Raw genomic sequence first — 26,040 nt, 5'->3', positions numbered from 1 at the left:
TGTGGTTCCTTTTATAATGAGGGATTCTGTGTTGCATTTGGCTCATCAAGGACTTTCTGGTCATACAGGAGTTCGTAAAACGTACGATCGAGTCTTGCGACAGTTCTATTGGCCTAAGGTGAAACGGGATGTGGCGAAACATATTCGATCTTGTCATACATGCCAGATCACCGGTAAGCCAAACCAAAAAGTTCCTGTTGCTCCGTTGCAACCTATTTCCGTCGTGTCCACTCCTTTTGAACATTTGGTAGTTGACTGTGTTGGTCCTTTGCCCCGGTCTAAGACTGGTCACCAATACCTTCTAACCGTTATGTGTCAGACTACTCGTTATCCGGCTGCTTATCCGTTAAGGTCCATCACCACAAAATCTGTCTTGAAGGCTCTCACTAATTTCATGTCGACCTTTGGAATTCCTAAAGTCATTCAGTCCGATCAAGGTTCGAACTTCATGTCGAAACAGTTCTCAAAAGCCCTGCGTCAACTTCGAGTAAATCACAATATTTCAATGTGGTAAACCTTTGTGACTCTCTTTCAGAATCATCTCCTCTCTCACACAAAACGAGTGGAGATTCTTTGGAGAATGCTGATGAGGACGAGGGTTTTCTTTCTCGAGAAAAAGTTGACGGGCGACTGAAAAACTCAGAGATTCTTTTTAACCTGTCCTCTCATCTATCTTATTTGACAGAGAAGGAGAGGAGTGATGTCACTGAGTTGGTGATGTCATTTCCCTCTCTTTTCCGTGATGTTCCTGGTCGTACTTCTATCATAGAACATGATATCGACGTAGGAGCCTCGTGTCCTGTTAAACAGAACGCATATCGAGTCAATCCTTTTAAAAGAGATTTGCTGAAACAAGAGGTGAACTATCTACTTGCTCATAATCTGGCTGAATCTAGTTTCAGTTCGTGGAGTTCTCCTTGTGTTTTAGTAAATAAACCTGATGGCTCATATCGCTTCTGCACAGATTATCGGAAACTTAATAATCTGACAAAGCCGGACTGCTTCCCGTTACCTCGAATTGATGATTGCGTCGATCATGTTGGCTCTGCCTGTTATGTCAGCAAATTCGACCTCTTGAAGGGGTATTGGCAGGTGCCTTTGACTAGTCGGGCGAAAGAATTATCTGCTTTCGTTACGCCTGATGCTTTCCTACAGTATACGGTTATGCCTTTCGGGGTTCGAAATGCACCTGCGACTTTTCAGCGACTCGTAAACCGTATACTGTATGGAATGTCAGGATGTGAGGCATATCTTGACGACATTGTGTTGTATAGTTCATCTTGGTCTGAACATCTTGACCAGATCAAAGAACTGTTTTCTCGTTTAGCCAAAGCTAATCTTACGGTTAATCTCGCTAAGTCCGAATTCGCGAAGGCAACCGTTACCTATTTAGGTAAGATAGTGGGAAATGGTTGTGTAAGACCCATTGAGACTAAGGTCGAAGCTATCTGTAATTTTCCCGCTCCCACCACTCGTCGTGAACTCCGACGGTTCCTTGGAATGGTGGGATATTATCGGAGTTTTTGCGAAAATTTTGCCAGTGTAGTTTCACCTCTTACTGATTTATTGAGTCCGAAGTTGTCTTTCCAGTGGACTGAACCTTGTCAGCAAGCTTTCGAAAATTGCAAGGCTTTGCTGGCATGTGCCCCTGTTTTAACAGCTCCAAACTTTGCCAAGCCTTTTATTCTTGCAATAGATGCAAGTGCTTGTGGTACGGGTGCTGTTCTCCTGCAGGAGGACTCGAACCAGGTTCAACATCCTGGCCCAGAGGTGTTGAGAAATGAAGAGAAGACGACGTACCTCTAGATCACCAGAACTTTTATTGTGTTTGTTCTGGGTAGTGCTTAACTGTCTTTTCCCTTTGTTTTTGTTTTAGATTCGTTGCCGAATCTTTTTTTTTTTGTAGGGAGGTGTTACGACCCTGCGTTTCCCTTGCTCGCCTGCTGGGGGCGGTGTTCTTCAGGAGGGCATGGAAGATTGCACACTCCTGTTACCTGCTTTCAATTTGATTGTGGAGAGGATAAAACCTTGGATCCTACCCTCTCCATACCACTTCGTCCAGGGGATTGGCAGCCTCTGGAGGAGTCACTTGTTTTGCGACATTTATATTTGTTTACAGACCTTACCAACCTTTTCTTATTTCCCATTTGGATTATGATTTTGTCCCCTTATGATTGTGAACCCTAGACTTTGTTATCTTAAGTTATTTACACTTTTGTTGTAAGCTAATAAAAACTTCTTGCAAGTAATTTTCTTGTACTTGTATCCCTTTATGTGCGGTCAAAACGAGCTGGCCGTAACAGGTCCCAATGAAAGATTTTCAGAGGCTTCTGGGGCATATGGCAGCTTTGGCTTCCGCTTTGGCTTCCGCTTTGGCTTCCTCCATGTGAAGACCGCTTCAGCACTAGCTTTATGATCGAGTCCCGAGGTGACCGTGGCAGAGCGCGCCCTGTGACGAGATCACCCCGGCCTGCTGCCAAACCCTCAGCCCGTGTTCAGTCCCTTCGTTTATCCGGGCCAAACCGCTCCTAGAACGAGGTCTACTAACACCGACTGAGGGGCCATGTACAAAGGCCTGAGCGACCTCCGACTACATTGGTATTCGTTACTTCGAGTTGGCAGTTCACCTCGCTCTGAGCCACCGCTGCTCAGCCAGCTGGTACTGGTCTGAAAAGCTTCCCTTGCATGTCACAATTCGCCTGTCACCTCCTCCTTGGAGTCAAAGCTTCTGAGGTCACTTCATTCCACTATAAATTTCTTCCGGCCTGCTCAATCATGCCGCCAACAAGCCTCACGACAGCTATGGCCAGGGAGAGTGGAGGCTCCATCCCCTGGCGGTCCAGCTGGGCAGGGACCACTTCGCTGACAGATATTCTAGAGTTGGGGGCTGAGCGACACCTTAGTCGAACCGCTGCTTCCCGTGGGCTCCCTTCACATCAGGCCAGTTTCACTGTAAGCCCGGTTCGTTGTGTCGGCTTGCTGCGCCATTCCCCTCCTATGGACTGGATACGTGCGCAATTTTTTGCTCCAGTTGAGTTCCCCTTTTTTTAGCCGAACACTGTCGAGTTCCTTCATACCCTTCGGCAACGGACGTGGCGGAACGTACGAAGTCAGGCCTATCACTCGTATGCACTGGTGGAACCTGTGTTAGGCTGGGTCCATATGCTGTGATCCCTATGGCGATCCCATATAATAATAATAATAATAATTCATTACATTTATATAGCGCTTTTCTCGGCACTCAAAGCGCTTTACATAGAAGGGGGGGATCTCCTCAACCACCACCAATGTGCAGCATCCACCTGGATGATGCGACGGCAGCCATATTGCGCCAGAACGCCCACCACACACAAGCTTATTGGTGGAGAGGAGACAGAGTGATGAAGCCAATTAGTATATGGGGATGATTAGGAGGCCATGATGGACAGAGGCGGCTTGGCAAATTTGGCCAGGATGCCGGGGTTACACCCCTACTCTTTCGAAAGACATCCTGGGATTTTTTGTGACCACAGAGAGTCAGGACCTCGGTTTAACATCTCATCCGAAGGACGGTGCTCTTTGACAGTATAGTCTCCCCGTCACTACACACTACATATGTGTATTCTTCCACGGTAAGGCTCCCTGCGGCGAGTAGGCCTGCCTGCTCTGCCGTCACTGTCCGGTTGAGTCTCCCCCCTGTTATAGGCTGGAGCCACCCCAGTGACATTCCATATGTTGTACTGCCCGGTCATCCACTCAGTTCATATGTGTATTCTCCACATGTTATCTCCCTTCGGGCAGGATGTGGCTTCCGCAGCGTCCCTTCCTTGTACAGGGAACGCTTTCCCATTGGTCCTGTAGGAACAGCCGTGACTTCCCTGGCCTAAGCCCTGTCCCTTCCCGCCTTAAATTGCCGGGGGATCTGGAGGCTTTTGTCTAGGCACTGGAAGGTGGCAGCTTTAGGGGCGTGTTCAATGGTTATCCCCATTCAGTCGACGTCGACTACGTCTGACGTTCTCGACTGAAAGGGAACGTCCTGGTTGCGTATGCAACCCACCGTTCCCTGAAGGAGGGAACGGAGGACGTAGTCCCCTTGCCACTACCGCTGGACCACCGCTGACTCCAAGTTACGCTCGACTCCTCAGCGAAAAAGCAACTAGTGCGTGCATCCACTTTTGTATTTATACCCGTGCCGCAGGGGCGGAGTTTGAGATGTCGTCACGCACGCCAATTTCCATTGGCTCGTTCAATAGTACTCGAAGATGCTTGGCTCCCTGGCGTGATCCCCATTCAGTCGACGTCGACTACGTCCTCCGTTCCCTCCTTCAGGGAAAGCATTTTACAGCTAAATACTGTACTGCAGTTAGTGCTAATTTCACGTTTTGATATAGGATCTGTTGTTGTCAAGTAACGTTCATTCATAATGTGTCCACATTGGTGTTGTCCCTCATAATTGGTTAACGTATGTGTGTTTTTGCAGCAAGAAGTCGCGTATGGACTGGAGCACAGACTCTACCTCGCTCATCGGAGAGGAGCTTCTGGTGGAGGTTTTAGACCATGTCCCCTTAACCACACACAACTTTGTGAGTGCTACTCAGGCCTGTTTGTGCACACCTGAAGAATCCTGTTCATAGTTCAAATAAAAAAAGATTATTTCATTTTCAGGTTCGAAAAACATTTCTGAAATTGGCTTTCTGCGACATATGCCAGAAGTTCCTGTTAAACGGTTTCCGGTGCCAAACGTGTGGCTACAAGTTCCACGAGCACTGCAGCACAAGAGTGCCCACAATGTGTGTAGACTGGACCAACATCAGACAACTGCTGTGAGTCGCGCTCTCGGTCTTCATCAATACCCAACGACTGGTATTAGGGGTCACAGCCGATTAAAAAGTATCTAATTGTTTACATGATATGCTGATTTATTGATCAATTGAACTTTGAACATGCCATCATTGTAAAGGAGGAGTAAAAAGCAAGAAGTGCCATGATTGTTTGTGTCTTTATCCTCGTCACTGGCCTACATTCCACATCAATCTGTTTTTAGATGAGCTTTATGTGAGGTCGTCTTACTGGCTGCTTATACAGGACTTCCCCATTCAGTCCCAGTAATTTCTCAATTGTTTTCCATTGCACATATGAGTCTATTTCACACTGAATGCCGCTTGACTGCTATGCGTTTGGCAGATTGTTTCCCAGTCCGGGTGAAAGTGGGACTCTGTCTCTACCGACTCTCACATCTCGCAGAATGAGGGAATCCCTGACTCGAAACAGGTAACTCATCATTTCAGATTACATGATGGAAACCACTGTTTTTCTGTAAGTGTACACACACCGTTCAGCGACTGCTCGTGGTTTAATGGCTTGAGGAAAGCCTAGGTTACATATAGTCAAGTCACCTTTATTTCTACAGCGCTTTATACAACACAGACTGTTTCAAAGCAGCTTTACAGAGATAACAGGGAGATACTGATTCAGTGATGCAAACAGAGTTCAGCTGTACAGCAGCTCTAAAAGCATAATAGTGAACAGTCGTTATTCAGCTGAAGTCACTTCCGTGTTGATTCGGTTCAGTTCAATAACTGTAAAGTTCATCAAACTGGAATGAGTTTATTTCGGCTATACAGCCGCTCTGCAGAAAACAGTGATGTCTTCATCAGCTCAGCTCAGTTCTTATATAATGGTGTCAGTGCCGTCAGATCAGTGATATAGTTGAATATGAAGTGTCCTCAACTAAGCAAGCCAGAGCGACAGTGGCAAGAACACACACTCCATCAGTGACAGAATAGAGAAAACCCTTGGGAGAACCCAGGCTCAGTCGGGGGAACAGTTCATATATTTCATCCAGTTCCTTTTGCTCAGACAAAACTGTATAATAAACATTACCCTTTCTAATCCTTTACATACTTCAATAATAATTTGTGTTGAGAGGTGCTATTACTTCCCTTGGCAATCAGATTTACCTTTTGCCTGGTGGATAGTACAATAAAAAAGAAAATATACATGGATTAAATAAGAGACCCAAGCAATATATGTTGGCTTGGCCCGTTCAGCAAACACTCAGAACACATGGACCGGTGGTTTTGCTGGGGTAGACGCCACTAAAGTTTTCTTCAGGAAAATCTAGGAATCTAGTTTTGGTTTTATGCGAGCTCTTTAAATTTCATTTGTGGATTATTGGACCTATGACATATAGTGTGTTTTTGGTAAGGCCATCTAGTGGGATTTTGCTTTATGAAATTTGAGTAATAAATTGAAATGAAACTTGCTGTTTGTCTCCAAGTTCCCCCATCCCCTAGTGTCTGTGATGTTCTTGTTTCTCGATACTGCCAGGGTCCTCTTTAGCAGAGCCCTGTCCGTGTATATGCAGTAGTGTTTCCATTAGCTCAAACCCTCATGTGTTCAGTTACTCCAGCCCTTCAGCTCTGACACCCAGACTGCGCTCCACCTCCACACCCAACGTCAACATGCTCAGCACAACCCTGCCCGTACACACCAGCCAGATCCAGGTGAGCACGCACCACACACACTCCTGTCTCGCTCCACATCTCTTCAGCGCTACTTCCATCTGTGTGTGTGACAGCTGTCAAACTCTCAAGCTCCTATACACATTGATTGGATTTGCTGTTCTCCTCTCTTTCCCTCCACTGTTTCTTCCGTGTTCTCTGTCATGTTGTTGTACCGTGCTGTGAGTAGCCAGACACGTCTGCGAGCTCCTGGTGCCATCAGCAGTGTTGTCTGAAGAGAAGAGTAGGTGTTTTCTTCTGCTCGGTGTCTAACGCTGCCAGGCGTGAGGTAGTGCTTGACTGACAGAAGCTCTCTCACACTGCCTGAGGTGAAGGGCTTTCTCACCTGTTTGTTTCAGAGCCTGGCTCGTTTTCTCTTTGGTTCGGTTCGTTGAGACGCGTATGAACACGGCAATCACGCTTGGATCCGCACAGAAACCATCGCTCCGAGATCGGCTGAACGAGGGCGTCTCGGCCCGACTTACACCACCTCTGGGGCGGCTCGGTCGAGCTGGGAAACAGGGTTCCCACAAGTTGCTTAAAATGCTTGAATTTGACTTTTTGAAATTTAAGTCTTGGAAAATCCTAGAAAACAGCCATATTTATGAACAGGTACTTGAAAAACGCTTGAATTATTGAAAGACAATATATCCTTTCACACAAAATGAACGCTGCAGCCCGTCTGATATATAGAGCCATTTCACACAGCTATGAGTGTGATATTGCTAATAAATATCCAAGTATATGATACAGCTTTTGTTCTTCAGCTCAATCATATATTCATGGGGGAAAAAATCAGTTTGAATAAGGAAAGCGATATCTTTGTCATCGTATCCTTTCAGTGGTGAAAGTTGCCACAGTCATCGCATCAGCTGCACTTTATTTGTACCATTTAGTTTTATTGGTTTATTTTTGTTTATCTATTTACCTTTTTAAGTTGAAAGATAATAAAGATATTGTTTGATAAGTGAGATCTCTAATTGAAGTCCTTTAGAAAACCAAAAAGTCCTGGAATTTAATTTGACAGTACTGTACGAACCCTGTGAGAAAGCAATCGCCCTATAACGGACCAACGAACTAAGCGCTATCATAATTCATAACGGGAAATGTGCTATATAAAGAGCAGCAGTGTCTGATTCTGTGATTCTGCACATTAGTTATCGCAGTTGAAAACCAAAGAGAAGCCTCTTCATCTTTAAATATTGTGGAAGTGATCTTCTCCATGCGTTGCCAGAATGTTGTCCCGACGAAGCCTTGATTCCCGCTCTAACTGAGCATGCATATACAGTTGTATAAGTGTTTGGTGTGTCTTGACAGATACAGATAAAACCACGAAAAGCTTGCGGAGCGAACTCGTCAGTCCATCTTGATGGATGAAGCAGAGGAAACTGGCCAATAAGAGGACAGCTTAACTCACATGTGGCTTGAAATAAACACATTGGTATGCTATGCATTGAAGTGTTGCGTTGTGAAAGCGAACCGAACCAAGAAGACGATGCACCACTGTAATAAATGAAGCCCTGATTGGGAGATAAGCAGACGGTGTGCAGGCGGGACACCCTGAGGCCGCAGTGTGTGTGAGTGAGCTGGGTCAGTCTGTGAGTGGCTGTGCCTGAACACACACTCGTGCTGCGCTGAAGCCTGCTCCACAATACACACACACACGACACACTCATGCTGCGCTGAAGCCTGCTATTGCGTTGGAAGGATTATAACATTTCTAATTAACATTTCTGTGAAAGTTTTATACAGTTTATATACTGACCCGGACCCACAGTCTCCGGGTCAGCTGCTGTGATGAACAGCAGGGATATTGTGACAGCGGTGGGGTCAGAGAAAAACTGATCAGACATGGTGTCTGTCTTAGCAAGCTCTAAAACGTTCTTCTTTTGCTTCTGTTCTGTGCATTGAAATATGACTTTCATGTAGTGTGTTCTCAAAAAGCCACTCTAAAGAACATTAAGAAGGGAGTTTGAGGATCGTAAGTGTTGATAATGATCAGCCTAGTTGTCATAACATCATAACTTTAGCAACACTACAGGAGATTGTGTAAACTGCTCAAGCAACACGCTTCTGTCTTGCAGACTGAAAAGATTGAACAGTTGTGTGTTGTTTCTTGATATTGTTTTCTTCTGTTTGCGTTTCATCTAGGATGCCATGCGTGTTCACAGCTCAGGTGAGAATGAGACATCGGAGCAGACTGATGTGAATGTCTGTGCTGTGGTTTAGTCATGGCATGAGTATGGGTGATGTATATATGAGTTTCCCGTGTGTCTTCAGCTGGCGGTTCTCCGGCTCAGAGCCCCACGGCCCGGACCCAGCCCGCCGTCCCCAGCGCGGCCGCGAGGGAGCGCACTCAGGAGAAGCTCACCATCGTAAGCCAACTCTTCTTCTGCTTGCTCTGTACACAATAGTGCTGAAGCTCGGAAGAGAAGAATCGGGTACGTCTTCTGCAGGATTATACATGTGTCGTGCTGCAGTCTTCAGGCCAGAGGAACATTGTAGTTTAGAAACATGTCAGTCAGCGTTGGGAAATTTTAAAATGAACTAGTTCAGTTCATAGTTCATACTTTGCAATTTTGAACTAAGTTCACGGTTCCCAAAAATGAACTAGTTCAAAGTTATTTTTTTCCATATGTTGCTGCGAGCTATTTTGTTTTTTAAATTATTGCCACAACCCATATACGTACAACCACTACAGCAATTATTTTATCGGCGGGCAAAGTGTGCACAGAAATGTACGATTTTTCCCATCCTCACCGACCTTGTCTTAAAACTGATCATACGATGCGACGCCTCCTCGCTGCTTTGTCGAGCTCATGCTGCTTATTGTCTTGATGACGCATGCGGCGGCCGCGGTGCGACACTGGTGGCTGGTGTTGCCAGATTGAGTGTTTTTTTCGCTACATATTAAGGCCTGTTTTCATGTGTTTTAGCCGGGTTTTCGCCTGGAAGACTCTATAGATATCTGGCACCCTATTGAACGAAGTTAAACTGAGAGAGCGTGCGTTCACAGACACCAGAATGAACGCGTTCACAGTAACATTCATCAGGCAGTAATACAGTACGTTCAGTTCACGTTCGCCCAAAATATGAACGAGTTCATGAACTATCGTTCAATGAACGCGTTCAGGCACAACACTGATGTCAGTGGACAGTGCTTATAAGCGGAGGCAAAGCGCTCAGGTTTCGACCTAACCCGTGGCATGCAGATGTTAGCAGTTACAGGAGCCCATCCGGACTCAGCAGTTTCACAAGCCCATTCTCTTACTTATGGAAATTAACCATGGTTTTATTATAGTAAAAGTGTAGTAACCATAGTTTGTTGGCAGATTGATTACCATTTCTATAATTCAGTGAGGATAGGAGCAGGCTTCACTCAATGTATATACTGATGAATTTTAAGAGTGCTGGCCTAAAATATAACATATAAAATGGAAAAGAGGCTGCACTATGCATATATTGTTTATTTTTGCTCACACGCCGAAACGCGTCTGTGCAAAAATAAACAATATATGCATAGTACGGCCTCTTTTCCATTTTACCATTTCTATAACCACATTTACAACTACATTTTACTATGGTTAAACTATGGTTAGTGTAGTAAAACCATAGTTAATTTGTAGATACCATGGTTTAACTATAATAACCATGTTTTTTTGGTTTTATTTGTAGTAAAACCATGGTTAATTTTCGTAAGTGTATCATAGTGATAAACGCCCTGGTAACGGTATTATACCTGGTATTAAGATGTGTTTTCAATGGTCCCATCACAAGTGGTCAGCATTACAGTTTACACCTGGGGCCGTCTGTATAAAGCTTCTCAGAAATGCTCTTAAGAATAGTCTTAAGCTTTGACTTGAGTGTCAAAACATTCTTAGTGAAAAGTAGGATTAGTCTAAGAGTAGGAGATGTTTATAAAGAAGCTAAAAGCAACTTTCAGCAAAGTCGAAGGCTGATCCTTAAGTGCTGACTGAAGTGGGACTGAAGTGCTGTGAGCTAAGGACTACAATGATGGCCGCCCTCAACCTCTGAATCAGCCAATAGTGAGCCTTGCAAGGGTGAACTCACAGCACATGACACCAATCATTTAATCAAATTATAATCAAATCATTTAATTAAAACATTGAAACTGAAACTAGGATGTTTCTCCATATAGTGACTTCAATGGGGTCCAACGGGTCGAAGGTCCAGATGTGAGTTTCAGTGCAGCTTCAAAGTCTCGACACGATCCAGCCGAGGAATAAGAGTCTGATCTAGACAAACCATCCGCCATTTTCTAAAAAAGAATAAACATATATATACTTTTTAACAACAAATGTTCATCTTGCACTAGCTCTGCGATACGCCACACATGACGTGATCGGGTTGAAAGGGTCACATGCGCATCTACACTATGAAAGCAATCTGGTCAAAAGCGTTGTCGACTACCTATGAAAGTGCTTTTCACAATACTGAGTGTATCAAAGCAGCTTCACAGTGATAACAGGAAAATAATGCAACAGAGTTTGTTTCTGCTGTACAGCAGATCTAGAAGAAAACAGCGTTATACTCCGGTTCATCTTTGTTGTATACAGTTATTAAAGTGGTTGAAAGCTGACAAGCTATAAACAGTGTAGACCCCCTTCTCACCTGTACTTGCTTGACCTGTACTATCCACTTGAGGAAAACACTTCTTATTACCAGGTGTAAACAGGGCCAAAGAGAAGTCCACTCCTGTGAACGACACCAAGAGACATCGCAGACAAAAGCCTGTTTTCAACTGTGGTGAGCAGGACGATGCCGGTGGCGTGAGAGCGGCGCGAGGCCGGTGGCGTGAGAGCGGCGCGAGGCCGGTGCCGTGAGAGCGGTGCGAGGCCGGTGGCGTGAGAGCCGGTGGCGTGAGAGCCGGTGGCGTGAGAGCCGGTGGCGTGAGAGCGGCGCGAGGCCGAGGGACGTGAGAGCGGTGCGAGGCCGGTGGCGTGAGAGGGGCGCGAGGCCGGTGGCGTGAGAGCGGCACGAGGCCGAGTGACGTGAGAGCGGTGCGAGGCCGGTGGCGTGAGAGCGGCGCGCGAGGCCGGTGGCGTGAGAGCCGGTGGCGTGAGAGCGGCGCGAGGCCGGTGGCGTGAGAGCGGCGCGAGGCCGGTGGCGTGAGAGGGGCGCGAGGCCGGTGGCGTGAGAGCGGCGCGAGGCCGAGTGACGTGAGAGCGGTGCGAGGCCGGTGGCGTGAGAGCGGCGCGCGAGGCCGGTGGCGTGAGAGCCGGTGGCGTGAGAGCGGCGCGAGGCCGGTGGCGTGAGAGCGGCGCGCGAGGCCGGTGGCGTGAGAGCGGCGCGAGGCCGGTGGCGTGCGCGAGGCCGAGTGGCGTGAGAGCGGCGCGAGGCCGGTGGCGTGAGAGCGGCGCGCGAGGCCGGTGGCGTGAGAGCGGCGCGAGGCCGGTGGTGTGAGAGCGGTGCGCGAGGCCGGTGGCGTGAGAGCGGCGCGAGGCCGGTGGCGTGAGAGCGGCGCGAGGCCGGTGGTGTGAGAGCGGCGCGAGGCCGGTGGCGTGAGAGCGGCGCGAGGGCGGTGGCGTGAGAGCGGCGCGAGGCCGGTGGCGTGAGAGCGGCGCGAGGCCGGTGGCGTGAGAGCGGCGCGAGGCCGGTGGCGTGAGAGCGGCGCGAGGCCGGTGGTGTGAGAGCGGCGCGAGGCCGGTGGCGTGAGAGCGGCTCGAGGCCGGTGGTGTGAGAGCGGCGCGAGGCCGAGGGACGTGAGAGCGGCGCGAGGCCGGTGGCGTGAGAGCGGCGCGAGGCCGGTGGCGTGAGAGCGGCGCGAGGCCGAGTGACGTGAGAGCGGCGCGAGGCCGGTGGTGTGAGAGCGGCGCGAGGCCGAGTGACGTGAGAGCGGCGCGAGGCCGGTGGCGTGAGAGCGGCGCGAGGCCGGTGGCGTGAGTGGGAATGAGCGACACCTGTGAGACGCACCGGTCTCGCATCTCTCACATCACTCGGCCTCGTCCTGCTCGCCACACCAACCGACTAGATCATAATCATTCAGATGACGTCATCATCTTCACCTGAACGCCAAACACCGTGCGCATCACTTCATGTGGTGAAAGGGACTGTGTAACACTGACACTCACGCCATCCCAGCACCCACTGCTACTGGCTCTGAACTGACATCTTGTTTATTGCATTTTAATACATTTAAAATACTACAATGATGTATTCTGTACAATTGTACTTCAAATATGACTGTTTTAAAGGGGTCATATGATGCGGTTTCTAGTTTTCCTTCTTCTTTAGTGTGTTATGGAGCTGTTAGTGTAAGTATAAGATCTGCAGTGTAACAAAGCTCAAAGTGTCAAGCCTAAAGAGATATTCTTTGTAAAAGTTAAGGCTCAGCCAAGCCTTCCTAAAACACTTCGTTCATTAAACACGCCTCCACAGATCTACGTCAGTGTGTGTGTGTGTGTGTGTGTGTGCGTGTGTAGAGTTTCACACCGCCCAAATGCACACGCTAAGACAGAAGGCGTGACTTTTATTCTCGCTCTGTTATTGGTGCCGCCATGTTGTGGAGACGCAGTGTTTTCCGTTGTTTTCCGCCTTACAAAAGAGGACACAATTAGAAAACAGTGGTTAAGCTTTATTTACAACACTGATCCAGAACAGTACAACCCAAATAGTTTCCAGAACCTGCGAGAGCACAAGACAGTATAAGTCATTATAATCAGTAATTATGTCCCCAATGAAATAAAACCTTACCAATCTGATACGATCTGGTCCAGTCGCGCTGGCAAAGTTGATGGATCAGCTTCGGTCATCTGCATTTCCCGGATCAGATTCGGGCTCAAATTGATAAGGTAGAAACGACATTATCACCTGTCATTATTGCTTTGGGAGCTGATGCTTCAAATATGGTAACAGGCGTGACATTTCCGTCACACGCTTAAGGTTTTTGGGCCAATCACAATGCCGTGGATCGCTGGCCAATCAGAGCACACCGCGCTTTTCAGAACGATGAGCTTTGTAAAAATCAACGCGTTTCAGAAAGGCGGGGCATAGAGGAGCAACAATAATGTGCAGTATGTGTAAAATAATGACTTTTTTAACCTAAAACCACGTAAACACATTGCATTAAACCATTAAAATACACAAAATAATGTTCTTTTTATAACCAGCCCATGACCCCTTTAAGTGCTAACAACAGTTATTGTTTTTTAGCGGCCGCGGGATAAGAGAGACTCCAGCTATTACTGGGAGATCGAGGCTAGCGAGGTGATGCTGCTGAGCCGCATCGGCTCCGGCTCCTTCGGGACCGTATACAAAGGGAAATGGCACGGTAAGCATCGGTTTAACCCCGCCAGCTTCAGTCTCTAATGCCCCGGTTAACTTGCGCTGTGACTCGCTGTAGGAGATGTGGCTGTGAAGATACTGAAGGTCACCAACCCCACCCCGGAGCAGTTCCAGGCCTTCCGCAACGAGGTGGCAGTTCTCAGGTGAGATGCGGACGATGACTGCTACCTGCCCTGAGGTCATGAGGGAGGGCTTTAGAGCAGTGGCCATGGCTGTGTGGATTGGCATATTACAGTAATTGCTTACCCAGAAATGAATATTCTTGCCCCATGTACTCATTTAATGGTTTAATGATAGTTCCTTTGAGTGCCAGTACAATGTAACTTACTGTAACATTTAACACCACTAGTCTTCTGATTGATTGCAAACACACAGGAGAGCAATTGCTTGTAAAATTGTTGACAAAATTGGGTTGATTTTCTCCATAATTGTTAAGAGCATGTTGAAAATGATCAGCGACCCACATAACTCATGTATTATATAATGTGAAGCTGTTTTTTCCTTGTTGCCAGACTCATCATTATAAATAATCATGGTAAAAAAATTTGGGGTGAGTGTCCTGCAATGCTGATAGAATATTCATGCTTTAGTATTTTACACGTTTGTCGTTAGCGTTTGATCACTGATTAATCAATGTGCATTACTGTAGTACATTATATTCGCCGCTTTCCGTTCATAGGATCTAATACACAGTCTAAAATGTGGCATTAAATGGTCGAAACGTCCAGGGGCCGCATGTATAAAGCCACTCTGAGTGAAATTATGTGTCTTGAGTGTGTCAAAATTCTAATGATGACGTAATTTTACTCTAATTCCTAGACTTATGAATAAGTGTTATTCATAAAAGGTTCCTAAATCTGAGACTAGGTCTCAGCCACCATTCAGATCAAAAATAAAGTCGAAAGCATTTAGAGGCATGAAACTTCTTTTAGCGTTAAATAAGTGCCTATTACCAACATAATCAATTCTGAATTAAATTAATACATCGTTCGACCGGACATAGCTGTTTTATATATATAAATATAGGTTATATGTGTTTGCGCAGGTGATATCAGGAAGCAGCGTAACACACACATGACGACAGGAGTGATGGCGGTGTGTAAATCGAGTTACTCTCCCACTTCTGCTGGTTTACGGAAATCTCTTATCCCGTGAATTGGCCATTATTATTACAGACGTCCTGTGGTAAAATAACATTACTCCATCTACCCTTGTAAAGCTAATCCTGTCCGAATTCTGTTAATAAAAAACTGTGTAATAAAATTGTTAGGACTACTACTGAATGAAGACCTAAGTTGTTAATAGTTAAAAATATGATTTTACCAACCATCTCATTATTATACAGTAACTGTAATTGTAAGTGAATGTAATTTAAAGCCCATAAAAAAAAAAATGTTTTCAACCAGTAGTCGAAATTGCCCGCACACTGAAAAAATGCAATCAGACCAAAAAAAGACCATCAAATCTTTAACTTTACTTATGCATGTGAAAAAATGTGCAAAGTGTGTTAAAAATAGACCAGAGAGCAGACGTTTCAGCCCACGCTTTCTTCAGTGCTCATAGAACATCACATCACTCTTTTGTAACCACAATTACAAATTGTCACCAGCTGAGCTTAATCAGTGAGGGGGAAATACTAAAACCAATTTCAAGAATACAAATCTAAAAAAAGTATATTACTAAACAAAAACAAAAATAGCACAAAAAAGTAGCTTCTATTTTTAAAACACTTTGCACATTTTTTTCACATGCATAAGTAAAGTTAAAGATGCACGTTTGATAGACTTGTTTTGGTTTGATTGCAGTTTTTCAGTTTGCTACTTGGCTGACATCTTTCTTTAGTTCTACGCACCCGAGAACTGATTGTACACAAACGTGTCACTGCTCCTGATATACAATGACTGATGAACATCTTTGGTTTTAATGAGAAGGGGGGAAAAACGATACGAGGGCAGATTAGGACCTCTGTAAGGAAAGCTCTACCCCCAGACCATAAGGGCACGCATAAAGTCCAAGCGGATTTACGGTATATATTTATTCAGTGACTTGAAGAGTCTCGGGACTTACACTATATTGTATTATAGTAGATTTTATTTTTAAGGATGAAACTATCATTTTAAACATGGCTTCTATGTCAATAAATTAATCTCAATGTACTATTGAAATGTAACATTATTGTACATATCTGATATAGGATTGTATTAGCACCCCCCCCCCCCCCACACACACACACACACACACACACACACACTCACACACACTCCTCTCCCACCCACTTTATTTTCAAGTTACGGCACTGCTATAGATACAGATATTGGCTCCGCTGAACAGGTTATACGTGTTATATGTTGTATCTTAGTCTAGCCTAGACTAAATATTTTTAACAGCAGCCCACAGTCTCGGTAACATGGTCCAATCTCGGGCCATGTTACCCGATCTCGGTGGGCCATGTTACCCGATCTCGGTGGGCCATGTTAACCGGTCTCGGTGGGCCATGTTACCCTCTCTCAGTGGGCCATGTTACCCGCTCTCGGCGGGCCATGTTAACCGGTCTCGGTGGGCCATGTTAACCGGTCTCGGTGGGCCATGTTAACCGCTCTCGGTGGGCCATATTAACCGATCTCGGTGGGCCATGTTAACCAGTCTCGGTGGGCCATGTTACCCGCTCTCGGTAGGCCATGTTACTCGCTCTCGGTAGGCCATGTTAACCAGTCTCGGTGGGCCATGTTACCCGCTCTCGGTAGGCCATGTTACTCGCTCTCGGTAGGCCATGTTACCCGCTCTCGGTGGGCCATTTTACTCGCTCTCGGTAGGCCATGTTACCCGCTCTCGGTGGGCCATTTTACTCGCTCTCGGTAGGCCATGTTACCCGCTCTCGGTAGGCCATGTTACTCGCTCTCGGTAGGCCATGTTACCCGCTCTCGGTGGGCCATTTTACTCGCTCTCGGTGGGCCATGTTACTCGCTCTCGGTAGGCCATGTTACCCGCTCTCGGTGGGCCATTTTACTCGCTCTCGGTAGGCCATGTTACTCGCTCTCGGTAGGCCATGTTACTCGCTCTCGGTAGGCCATGTTACTCGCTCTCGGTAGGCCATGTTACCCGCTCTCGGTGGGCCATTTTACTCGCTCTCGGTAGGCCATGTTACCCGCTCTCGGTAGGCCATGTTACCCGCTCTCGGTAGGCCATGTTACTCGCTCTCGGTGGGCCATGTTACTCGCTCTCGGTGGGCCATTTTACTCGCTCTCGGTAGGCCATGTTACTCGCTCTCGGTAGGCCATGTTACTCGCTCTCGGTAGACCATGTTACCCGCTCTCGGTAGGCCATGTTACTCGCTCTCGGTAGGCCATGTTACTCGCTCTCGGTAGACCATGTTACTCGCTCTCGGTAGGCCATGTTACCCGCTCTCGGTAGGCCATGTTACTCGCTCTCGGTAGGCCATGTTACTCGCTCTCGGTGGGCCATGTTACTCGCTCTCGGTGGGCCATTTTACTCGCTCTCGGTAGGCCATGTTACTCGCTCTCGGTAGGCCATGTTACTCGCTCTCGATGGGCCATGTTAACCAGTCTTGGTAGGCCATGTTACCTGCTCTCGGTAGGCCATGTTACTCGCTCTCGATGGGCCATGTTACCCGCTCTCGGTGGGCCATGTTAACCAGTCTTGGTAGGCCATGTTACCCGCTCTCGGTAGGCCATGTTACCCGCTCTCGGTAGGCCATGTTACCCGCTCTCGGTAGGCCATGTTACTCGCTCTCGGTAGGCCATGTTACCCGCTCTCGGTAGGCCATGTTACCCGCTCTCGGTAGGCCATGTTACCCGCTCTCGGTAGGCCATGTTACTCGCTCTCGGTAGGCCATGTTACCCGCTCTCGGTGGGCCATGTTACCCGCTCTCGATGGGCCATGTTACCCGCTCTCGGTGGGCCATGTTAACCAGTCTCGGTAGGCCATGTTACCCGCTCTCGGTGGGCCATGTTACCCGCTCTCGATGGGCCATGTTACCCGCTCTCGGTAGGCCATGTTAACCAGTCTCGGTGGGCCATGTCTCGGTAGGCCATGTTACCCACTCTCGGAACAATTGTTTCAAAAGTTAATGCACTTTATAAAGTGAATATCATTTCTTTTCAATAAAAGATGTGATGCTTGATTTGGTTTATATTTGGTTATTGCGCTCACTTGCGCCCTCTTTTGGGCATAGGAGACAATACAGTACTTTTTTCCTCTTAACATTAAGTATTGCCTTTAGAATTCGAATATAATTCGAATTTTGCTACTGTTTAAGAAAAAAAAATTAATTTATCTTTTCAACTATTTTGACAGCCCTACTACACGACTTTGTTGGTATATTTTCTCAACCTATCTGTCTAATGCTGTGATGATCCAGTAGTGTTTGCACGGCATCTGGCGGTCATCTGGAATTCACAGGAACCACAGTTACACGTGTAACTGACGTTTTCACTCAATAAACGGGCAAATAACAAATTAACAAATGATCAGACACTATATGAATGATGGTTATGGTATTTATTGTTTGAATTTAAAAAATGACAGAATTTGTCTTTGTTTTATACCACAGTTGCCTGCTCTGTCTTGTTTGTCGGCGCGATGTCAGTGTCCTGTTTGCTCTGTGATGTACTTTTCACTTCTAGAGAACATTGGCTACGTTTACATGTGCACCAATAATGCAATTATTTCCAACAATTAGAGTTAGGACTTAATCGCAGTAAGATGTTTACTTGACATGAGCAAACTCCTGTTAACATGCAATTTTCATTATTATGATCATGCGATAATTATATTGATTATTGTGATGATAGTTTACTAGGATTATGAGGTTTAATTTGTTAACCTTTTCAGCATTGTCCTGAACAATTTACTGCAGCAAAAGTTAACAAGCTAATGGTGGCACATATGCTCTCAGGAGTGCATTTGCTAAATTCTTGCTAATTTCCTGACCAGTCATTTGTGGTTAAGACCATTTAAAGGGATAGTTCTCCCCAAAATGTAAACTCTGTCAGTAATTACTCTCCCTCATGTTGTTCCAACCCCGTAAGACTTTCGTTCATCTTCGGAACACAAATTAAGATATTTCTGATTAAATCTGAGAGCTGGATCACTCCTCCATAGGCTTCTAAGGGATTAAAACTGGCCGGCCCAGAAAAGTTATTAAAGACATTGTTAAAATAGTCCGAGTGACTACAGTGGCTCAATCTTAAGTTTATCAAGCGACGAGAATACCTTTTGTGCGCAAAAAACAAACAAAAATAACGACTTTATTCAACTATTCATTTCCTTCTCTGTGGGCCTCGAGTGAGTTCCCGTAGTGTAACAGCGCAGCGCTTCTGGGTCGTACGTCACATGTTGGCTCACTATTGGCCGACGCTGGTCATGTGTGTGATGTGTGTGACGTACAACCTAGAAGCGTTGCGCTGTCACACATGTACATGATTTAAGATTTTGGCCACACTGCTCACCACTATTGCATTGCATAAGCAGCACATTTGCGTTTGATGCATTGAATTGTTGTGTCCTGTTGTCTTTTTTCTGCCAACAGGAAAACCAGACATGTCAACATCCTATTGTTCATGGGCTACATGACAAAAGACAACCTTGCGATAGTAACGCAGTGGTGTGAAGGCAGCAGTCTCTATAAACACCTCCATGTGCAAGAGACCAACTTCCAGATGTTTCAGCTGATAGATATCGCGAGACAGACTGCTCAGGGCATGGAGTGAGTGTCACGTCCCGGGATTGAGGGATTCACCTTCCTCGAGTGTGTATCACTTCATTGTGAATGTCTCAACAGTTATTTATGATGTTTGCTTTCTCTCACAGCTATCTACACGCAAAAAACATCATCCACCGTGACATGAAATCAAACAGTATCCTTTTTATGTGACATCATTTCCTCTCCACTTTTGCTTAGGTCTAAAGGCAGATGTGGTGGTTTTAGCTGTTTAGCTAGTCACAGCTACAGCACTCAGTCTCTGTCCACTGTTGGAGCATCTCATACATATCTCATACATCTCATACATATTGCACAAAAAAATCCAAAATCACAAGCTCTGATTGGCTGGCTTTACACATGGTTGGCTTGTGCCTATAAAGGAAGTCCCAGGTTTTGTCAATGTTTGCAATGCTTATGACATTGAATATTTGAATGACAGCAAAACTTTGAATATTTCAGTTAACTTGTATCAATGTACGGTACCGATTAGGGGTGTCACGATTCTCCAAATCCTCGATTCGATTAAGTTTTCGATTCTAAGGTCACGATTCGATTCGATTCTCGATTTAAAAAAAAAAATTAAAGCGCAGATTGCTATGCAATTTTTAGACTACACGTTTATGCATTATGCAATATAAATTTGTTCACAATGTACACTACACCATTGCCAAATTTAAAATATAACAAAAACAAGTAACATCATAAATGTAACAATAACTTTATTAAGGCTTCTATTGGGGTTTTAGAATGAAGCTTTGAATGTCTCTCTCCGTATTTATATATGGTACACGCACATAGCAGAGCTTGCAAACTGTGGCTTTTTTGTCGACAACGCGAACGTTGTCAACATACCGCACTGCAAATCCAAAATACCTCCACACCGGCGACTTCAGAGAAGCAGGAGGGTGTTCAAGTTCCGTTGATGGGTCTTCGATATCTGCAGTTGCCATGATGTGTCAGTTAGAGGACTCGCAGCCTTTCAACAGGTGTTTTGTTTTCCGCACCGTGACTAGTCGTTCATCATGAATGAGTCATTCATCATAAACGATCTGTTCATTCCCTCTGTCACGCGACAAATGAACAAAAGACTCGGAAGGTAAAGTAATTATTTGTTCCCTGTAGTGTAAATTATTTTTCACTGCATTCATTATGTACATCTTCTTAATGTTCGGGGAATTTGCATGTTAATAGTATAACATTTAAAGCCCCTGAAATGACTAGAAAAAAAGTTTAGTTAATTTTGATGAACGAGATTGAACAATAGAGTCTGTAAAACGATCCGAACTTTCCATCACGGACGCGACATGGGGCGTGGCAGTATCGACGATACCATTTTTTATTTCGATTTCGATACCATTGAATTAATTTCGATCGATTTCGATTTAATATCGAAATCGTGACACCCTTAGTACCGATACCATGAACTTTATAGGTCTCAACTCAAGCTGCGATGTAAGCATCTGAAATTATCTTTTACTCACGACAGCCACTTTTGACTGCTAAATGTTTTACTGACGATTCAGAACTTCTACTAGCCAAAACAAACATATCAGAATAAACCTGATTGTCATTCACTGCTAACATTTTAATATATCTAGGAATATTATGCAGTTTGATTGTTAAAAATGTAGTAGTGACATGAATGCTGCCTGTTACCCGTTATGGTTGATTTTCACTCGCACTTGACTAGTTGTCGGATGTTCATTTTAAACCCTGGTTATATCGTAATGCTTCAAGTACTCTATTACCCCTTTTCCACCAAGGCAGAGCTGGTGCTGGTTCGGAGCCGGAGCCTAGTTTCAATTCGGTTCTTTGTTTTTCCACACGCAAAGCACCAGCTCCGAACCAGGAAAAGTGGTTCTTAAGTAGCACCAAATCATTGCTGGTCTAGAACAGAGCCAAGTAAGAACCGCTTGCGTCAGGGACTGGGGGCGGGATTACCGTGTGACCGCCATTTTTAAATAGCAGCTAGTCGAGCTAATAGCAGCTTGAATATAATATCCGTCTATGTAAGTTACGGCGAGCTGCACAAACGCGTTGGATTCTGATGTATTTTTCCAAACCCATGAGCATCCATAGTAACGCAACGTCCGTTATTGTTGATGGCTTGTTCGAGATGCATCGGAGCGGCGCGGACCGATCGGATTTTGTGGCTCTCTAGCCGGTGGAAAGGCAAACCGGTTCTTAGTAAGCTTGTCAGTCGAACCAACTCCGAACCAGCTCTGGCTCTGGCTCTGAACCAGCACCCGGTTCTTGTTGGTGGAAAAGGGGTATATGTAACTTTTGGCCCTCTGGCAGTAAAAAACCCAAATGCTTTTAATAGGCTTACCATAGTGAATCAGGGTAAGACAAAAACATGTTTTAGAGGAAGGATTGATGATGCATTTACTCATTATTTAGATTGTGTTCATTTTGAACAGAAAACTATTTGCATATGCATTATTAAACCGGGGAATTAATAAATGTCAAATTGTTTTTTGATGTTTTTTATGCCACTTACTGCCATGCATTTCTAATAGTTTGATCTTTTACGAAGGGTTGTCTACATCCAGGGGCGGAAGAGCGTCGGACAGACAGGCTTTCTCAAGAGCACTTGATTTATATAGTCATATTGGCAAAGGGCGTGTAGAGGAAAGCGTGACATCATCCAGTACTTCCAGTGAGCATAAATCTGAATGCGTGTAATGGCAATTATGTGCAACAAAATCTGTTCCAAAATGACGCCCCATGTGGACACAGCAAGGTCCATATCTACAAGAACTACTCAGATGAACATCACTGACCTCCAGACAGCCCTAACCTCAACCCCTACTTTCCTTCATATCTAAAATGATTCTAATGGCTCATAGGGAAAAAAGATTCATAAATGTGTCTTTATGCCTGAAGAAACATGGCTACCGTTTCCTCCTGTCAGAGCGAGCTGTTCTTGCCAGTAGATGCTCGACTTTGACTTTAACTCCAGCACAGACATCTTCTTACACGAAGGGCTGGCGGTGAAGATTGGGGACTTTGGCCTGGCCACTGTGAAGGCCAGGTGGACCGGTTCTCAACAGGTGGAACAACCTTCGGGGTCCATTCTATGGATGGTCAGTGCTGTGCTCAAATTCTCCGATTCTGCTGGCTTTAATCCATCTTGAACAAGCATCTGTGACTGAGCCTTTACCCACACCTGTGCTGTTTCCCCGTCAGGCCCCCGAGGTGATCCGAATGCAGGACAACAACCCGTACAGTTTCCAGTCGGATGTGTATTCCTATGGCATGGTGCTGTTTGAGTTGATGACCGGAGAGCTGCCCTACTCGCAGATAGCCAACCGAGATCAGGTAACGCACGCTTGGCTTTTTTCTTGGTCAAGCCACATGGTTTACGCATGTTTTTCAATAGTTCACTTGAAAGGGCAGTCATGAAAGGACTTGAAATATATTACATTTATATGCAACAACACTCCAGCAAAGTGCCTTACAAGCCTTTCAGTAACCATGAAGCTATTCTGCAGCTAATGGTTAGCCCAGCATGACTGAACATGGATCTCTCTCAGTCGTGTGCGCGTGTGCGTGCGTGTGCGCGTGTGTTTTCTTAACAGTTAAGCACAGTCCTTGTTCCCATTACAGTTATTAAAATAATACTGTCAAGACTTCTTTTTCTTTTTAATCAGTAGAAATGTACACTGCCACGATGTATACTTACCTGTACATGGCCATTTTATGTATTAATAAATAATGTGTGTGTGCTTAATTGTCATAAAAATCATCATTATTTGTATTTGTCAAAATGTGACCTGAAAGTTTTTTGACTGACCATTTTTGTGAGATTTATCAGTATTGTGTTAAGATTATGAGAAACTTCTATCTATTACAGACCATTAAAGGGGTCCTATTATGCTTTTTCACTCAGTCAACTTTAGTTAGTGTGTAATGTTGCTGTTTGAGCATAAAAAAGATTTTACTGCGTGTTTTTTCTGGATCTTATGAAGTCATAATGTTCCTCATTTAAATAATCTCCACCCACGCAATACGCAACCAAGTTGGCGAGGCCTGAGCTGCATTAGAGATGATGAAGAGTGCTGTCACTGTTTTACACCCTGGACATAGGCTGGAGAACCTCAACATTATTACCTCAACATGAAGCCTCCGCTAGCCTGCTAACTAACATTACAGTATTGATGTAGTGTTTACTGGAGCTTTGTTGGTAACACTTCACTTGAAGGGGTGTGCATAAGACTGACATGATATAAATCATGAATATGAAGGAGGTTTTATGCATGTTTATGACATCTGTCATTAAGTGTCATTCGCTCAATTATGATATTTGTAATGCAAATATGAGGTTGTTTGAGATGTCTTTATGACAACTTGACATAAACCAAAATGTCATAATTGAGCGAATGACACTTAATGACAGTTGTCATAAACATGCATAAAACCTCCTTCATATTCATGATATATATCATGTCAGTCTTATGCACACCCCTTCAAGTGAAGTGTTTCTGCTTTTTTAAGCTCTTGCTCTTGTAAGACGGTTCACCACCCCTTAGGAAAATGATCCATGATTTTGTGATCGATTACTGTTTGTATTATCTTAGTTTTCCGACAAATACGATTAAATGGTGGATAACATCGTATGTATAATCTATCTCAAACACAAACACACACCACTCTGAAACGTCCTGTGAAATCCATGCTTGCAAAGTCTGTGCTTGAAATCTTTTCTGCACAGTCCTCTTGTTCGCTAACATTGTCAGGGTCTGAAACCGGCTCGAATGGTTTGAAATTGATGGCATTGTTAATATTTACATCTGACTAGAGCTCGCCGTTATGGAGGGGCGGGACAGTTCCCGAACACGAGCCAATCACAACACATGCACAGAATGCATGTGTTGAATGCATGTATATTACAGTTCCAGAGGAGCTGTAATATATGTGATCAAATAATTCGTTTTTTGAACAATCGAGCGTGAAAACATATTCTAGTACACCCCAAAAACAAAATCAAGACTACGTGAAAGGGCATAATAAGACCTTTAGCTATTATTTAATGAAGTCCTACAGTAAATATCTGCGCTGAATCAGTGTTTCCTCTGCTTCAAGCTCTGCATTTACTGTTTTATGCAGATCATTTTCATGGTAGGTCGGGGATATCTGTCCCCAGACCTCAGTAAGCTGTATAAGAGATGTCCTAAGGCCATGAAGAGACTGGTGGCCGACTGCATCAAGAAGTGCAAGGACGAGAGGCCTCTCTTCCCTCAGGTGTGTGTGCTCTCCTTTAACTAAACACAGATCACACTAAATCAGTGACGACATAGAGGTGCTGCTTGTTTTCCAGTATACTTAGCAATGACCAAGATGAGTATTTATATATATTAGATTACATCAGAACAGGTAAAGATGGCAGCCGCCCAGAACGATGTTTTTGCCGCCGCCGGAACCGCAGCTGTTTCTGTGCATGTGTTGCTTATGGCTAATCCATGTACTGGCAACATGCTTGTTTAAGTCATCTGGGTAAGGGCCCAGTAAGGGTATGAATTATATCCATATCCGGATATCGGAGAATAAATAAATAAAAATTGGCAAACACATGTCCGCTGTCAGCCTGTGGTTTTGAAGGGTTATCGCTGCGCTGAGAGAGATCTCGCCTTGACCACCGCCAAGCCAAACTGTGTGCTAATGGCAATCATCTTTGACGATAGTGATCCTGACAAAAATGTATGTTTTGTATACAAAAAAATGTATGCAAGTGAATATCGATCAAATTTTTTATGGACCCCAGCCGACAGAAAAGGGTCTTCTCTATCGAAATCAGTCATTTTCAGGGGGAAAGAAATCAATACTTTTTAACTCCGGAAGTGTGTGTAGGTCCAGCTCTGCAGAGCGCTTCATGACGTGGTTGAGTGAACACTGTCATGTAATGTACAGCCGCTTTCCAGTGTCGGGACAATCTGTTCTCGCTGATCCGGCCCAGCCGCTGCGGTTGTTAACTGTGGGACTGATAATGGAGCTCTTCCAAGCTCACACACACGTGTCAGTCGTTCCCTTGGTAACGCAAGTGTTTACAGAGGTGTGAGATGTAAACTGTGACCATGTTATGGAGGATGATCAGATATTTCTTTTCATTTTATTTTTAATTTGGGTTCACACCCCCACCACCCCCACCTTCACACAATGAGAATTATTTTATTGGAAACTTGCTAATACATTAGCAAACCAAATATAAACACATCTTTGTTTGTTTCCATGAGCAAATGATAAGTGGGCTAAGTTATCATACCCATACGCACCAAATGCCCCTAAAGCATTTTAACATGTTTCAGTTCACATCTCAGAGTCAGACAACCTTCTAACAATCATCAGAAACGCTTTGAGCAACTCACATAGTGCATCAGAGAAACACACATAGTGCATCATAACACTGTAATGTACATCACACACCCGCTATATTGCTAAATGTACATGATGTTTCATATCAAATGAGAGAAATATACCGTGATAACCTGGCTTCTCTCGAGACTCCCTGCTTCAGAGTGGAGTTAATAATAT

General features: G+C 45.0%; 1 protein-coding gene across 2 annotated transcripts in view; it reads left to right on the top strand.

The window, feature by feature from the left end:
• Positions 1-26,040, top strand: part of raf1a (Raf-1 proto-oncogene, serine/threonine kinase a) — a 42,666-nt gene that overhangs the window by 7,504 nt on the left and 9,122 nt on the right. Inside the window, exons 3-15 of one of the 2 annotated variants that reach the window (XM_056261165.1) lie at positions 4,460-4,562; positions 4,645-4,802; positions 5,164-5,250; positions 6,383-6,485; positions 8,634-8,658; positions 8,763-8,857; positions 13,656-13,773; positions 13,846-13,930; positions 19,336-19,512; positions 19,617-19,663; positions 22,477-22,595; positions 22,699-22,830; positions 24,619-24,753. In XM_056261165.1, the coding sequence (XP_056117140.1) occupies positions 4,460-4,562; positions 4,645-4,802; positions 5,164-5,250; positions 6,383-6,485; positions 8,634-8,658; positions 8,763-8,857; positions 13,656-13,773; positions 13,846-13,930; positions 19,336-19,512; positions 19,617-19,663; positions 22,477-22,595; positions 22,699-22,830; positions 24,619-24,753 (1,384 nt within the window). Of the gene's footprint in view, positions 1-4,459; positions 4,563-4,644; positions 4,803-5,163; positions 5,251-6,346; positions 6,486-8,633; positions 8,659-8,762; positions 8,858-13,655; positions 13,774-13,845; positions 13,931-19,335; positions 19,513-19,616; positions 19,664-22,476; positions 22,596-22,698; positions 22,831-24,618; positions 24,754-26,040 lie in introns of both variants that reach the window. The other variant, XM_056261157.1, reaches the window with a different exon arrangement.

The sequence above is a fragment of the Rhinichthys klamathensis genome, unplaced genomic scaffold, assembly GCF_029890125.1.
Source record: "Rhinichthys klamathensis goyatoka isolate OS25496 unplaced genomic scaffold, OSU_Roscu_1.1 h1tg000010l_1, whole genome shotgun sequence".
Classification (NCBI taxonomy): domain Eukaryota; kingdom Metazoa; phylum Chordata; class Actinopteri; order Cypriniformes; family Leuciscidae; genus Rhinichthys; species Rhinichthys klamathensis.
Note: the sequence above shows the minus strand (reverse complement) of the source record. Positions and strands in the feature narration are given on the sequence as shown.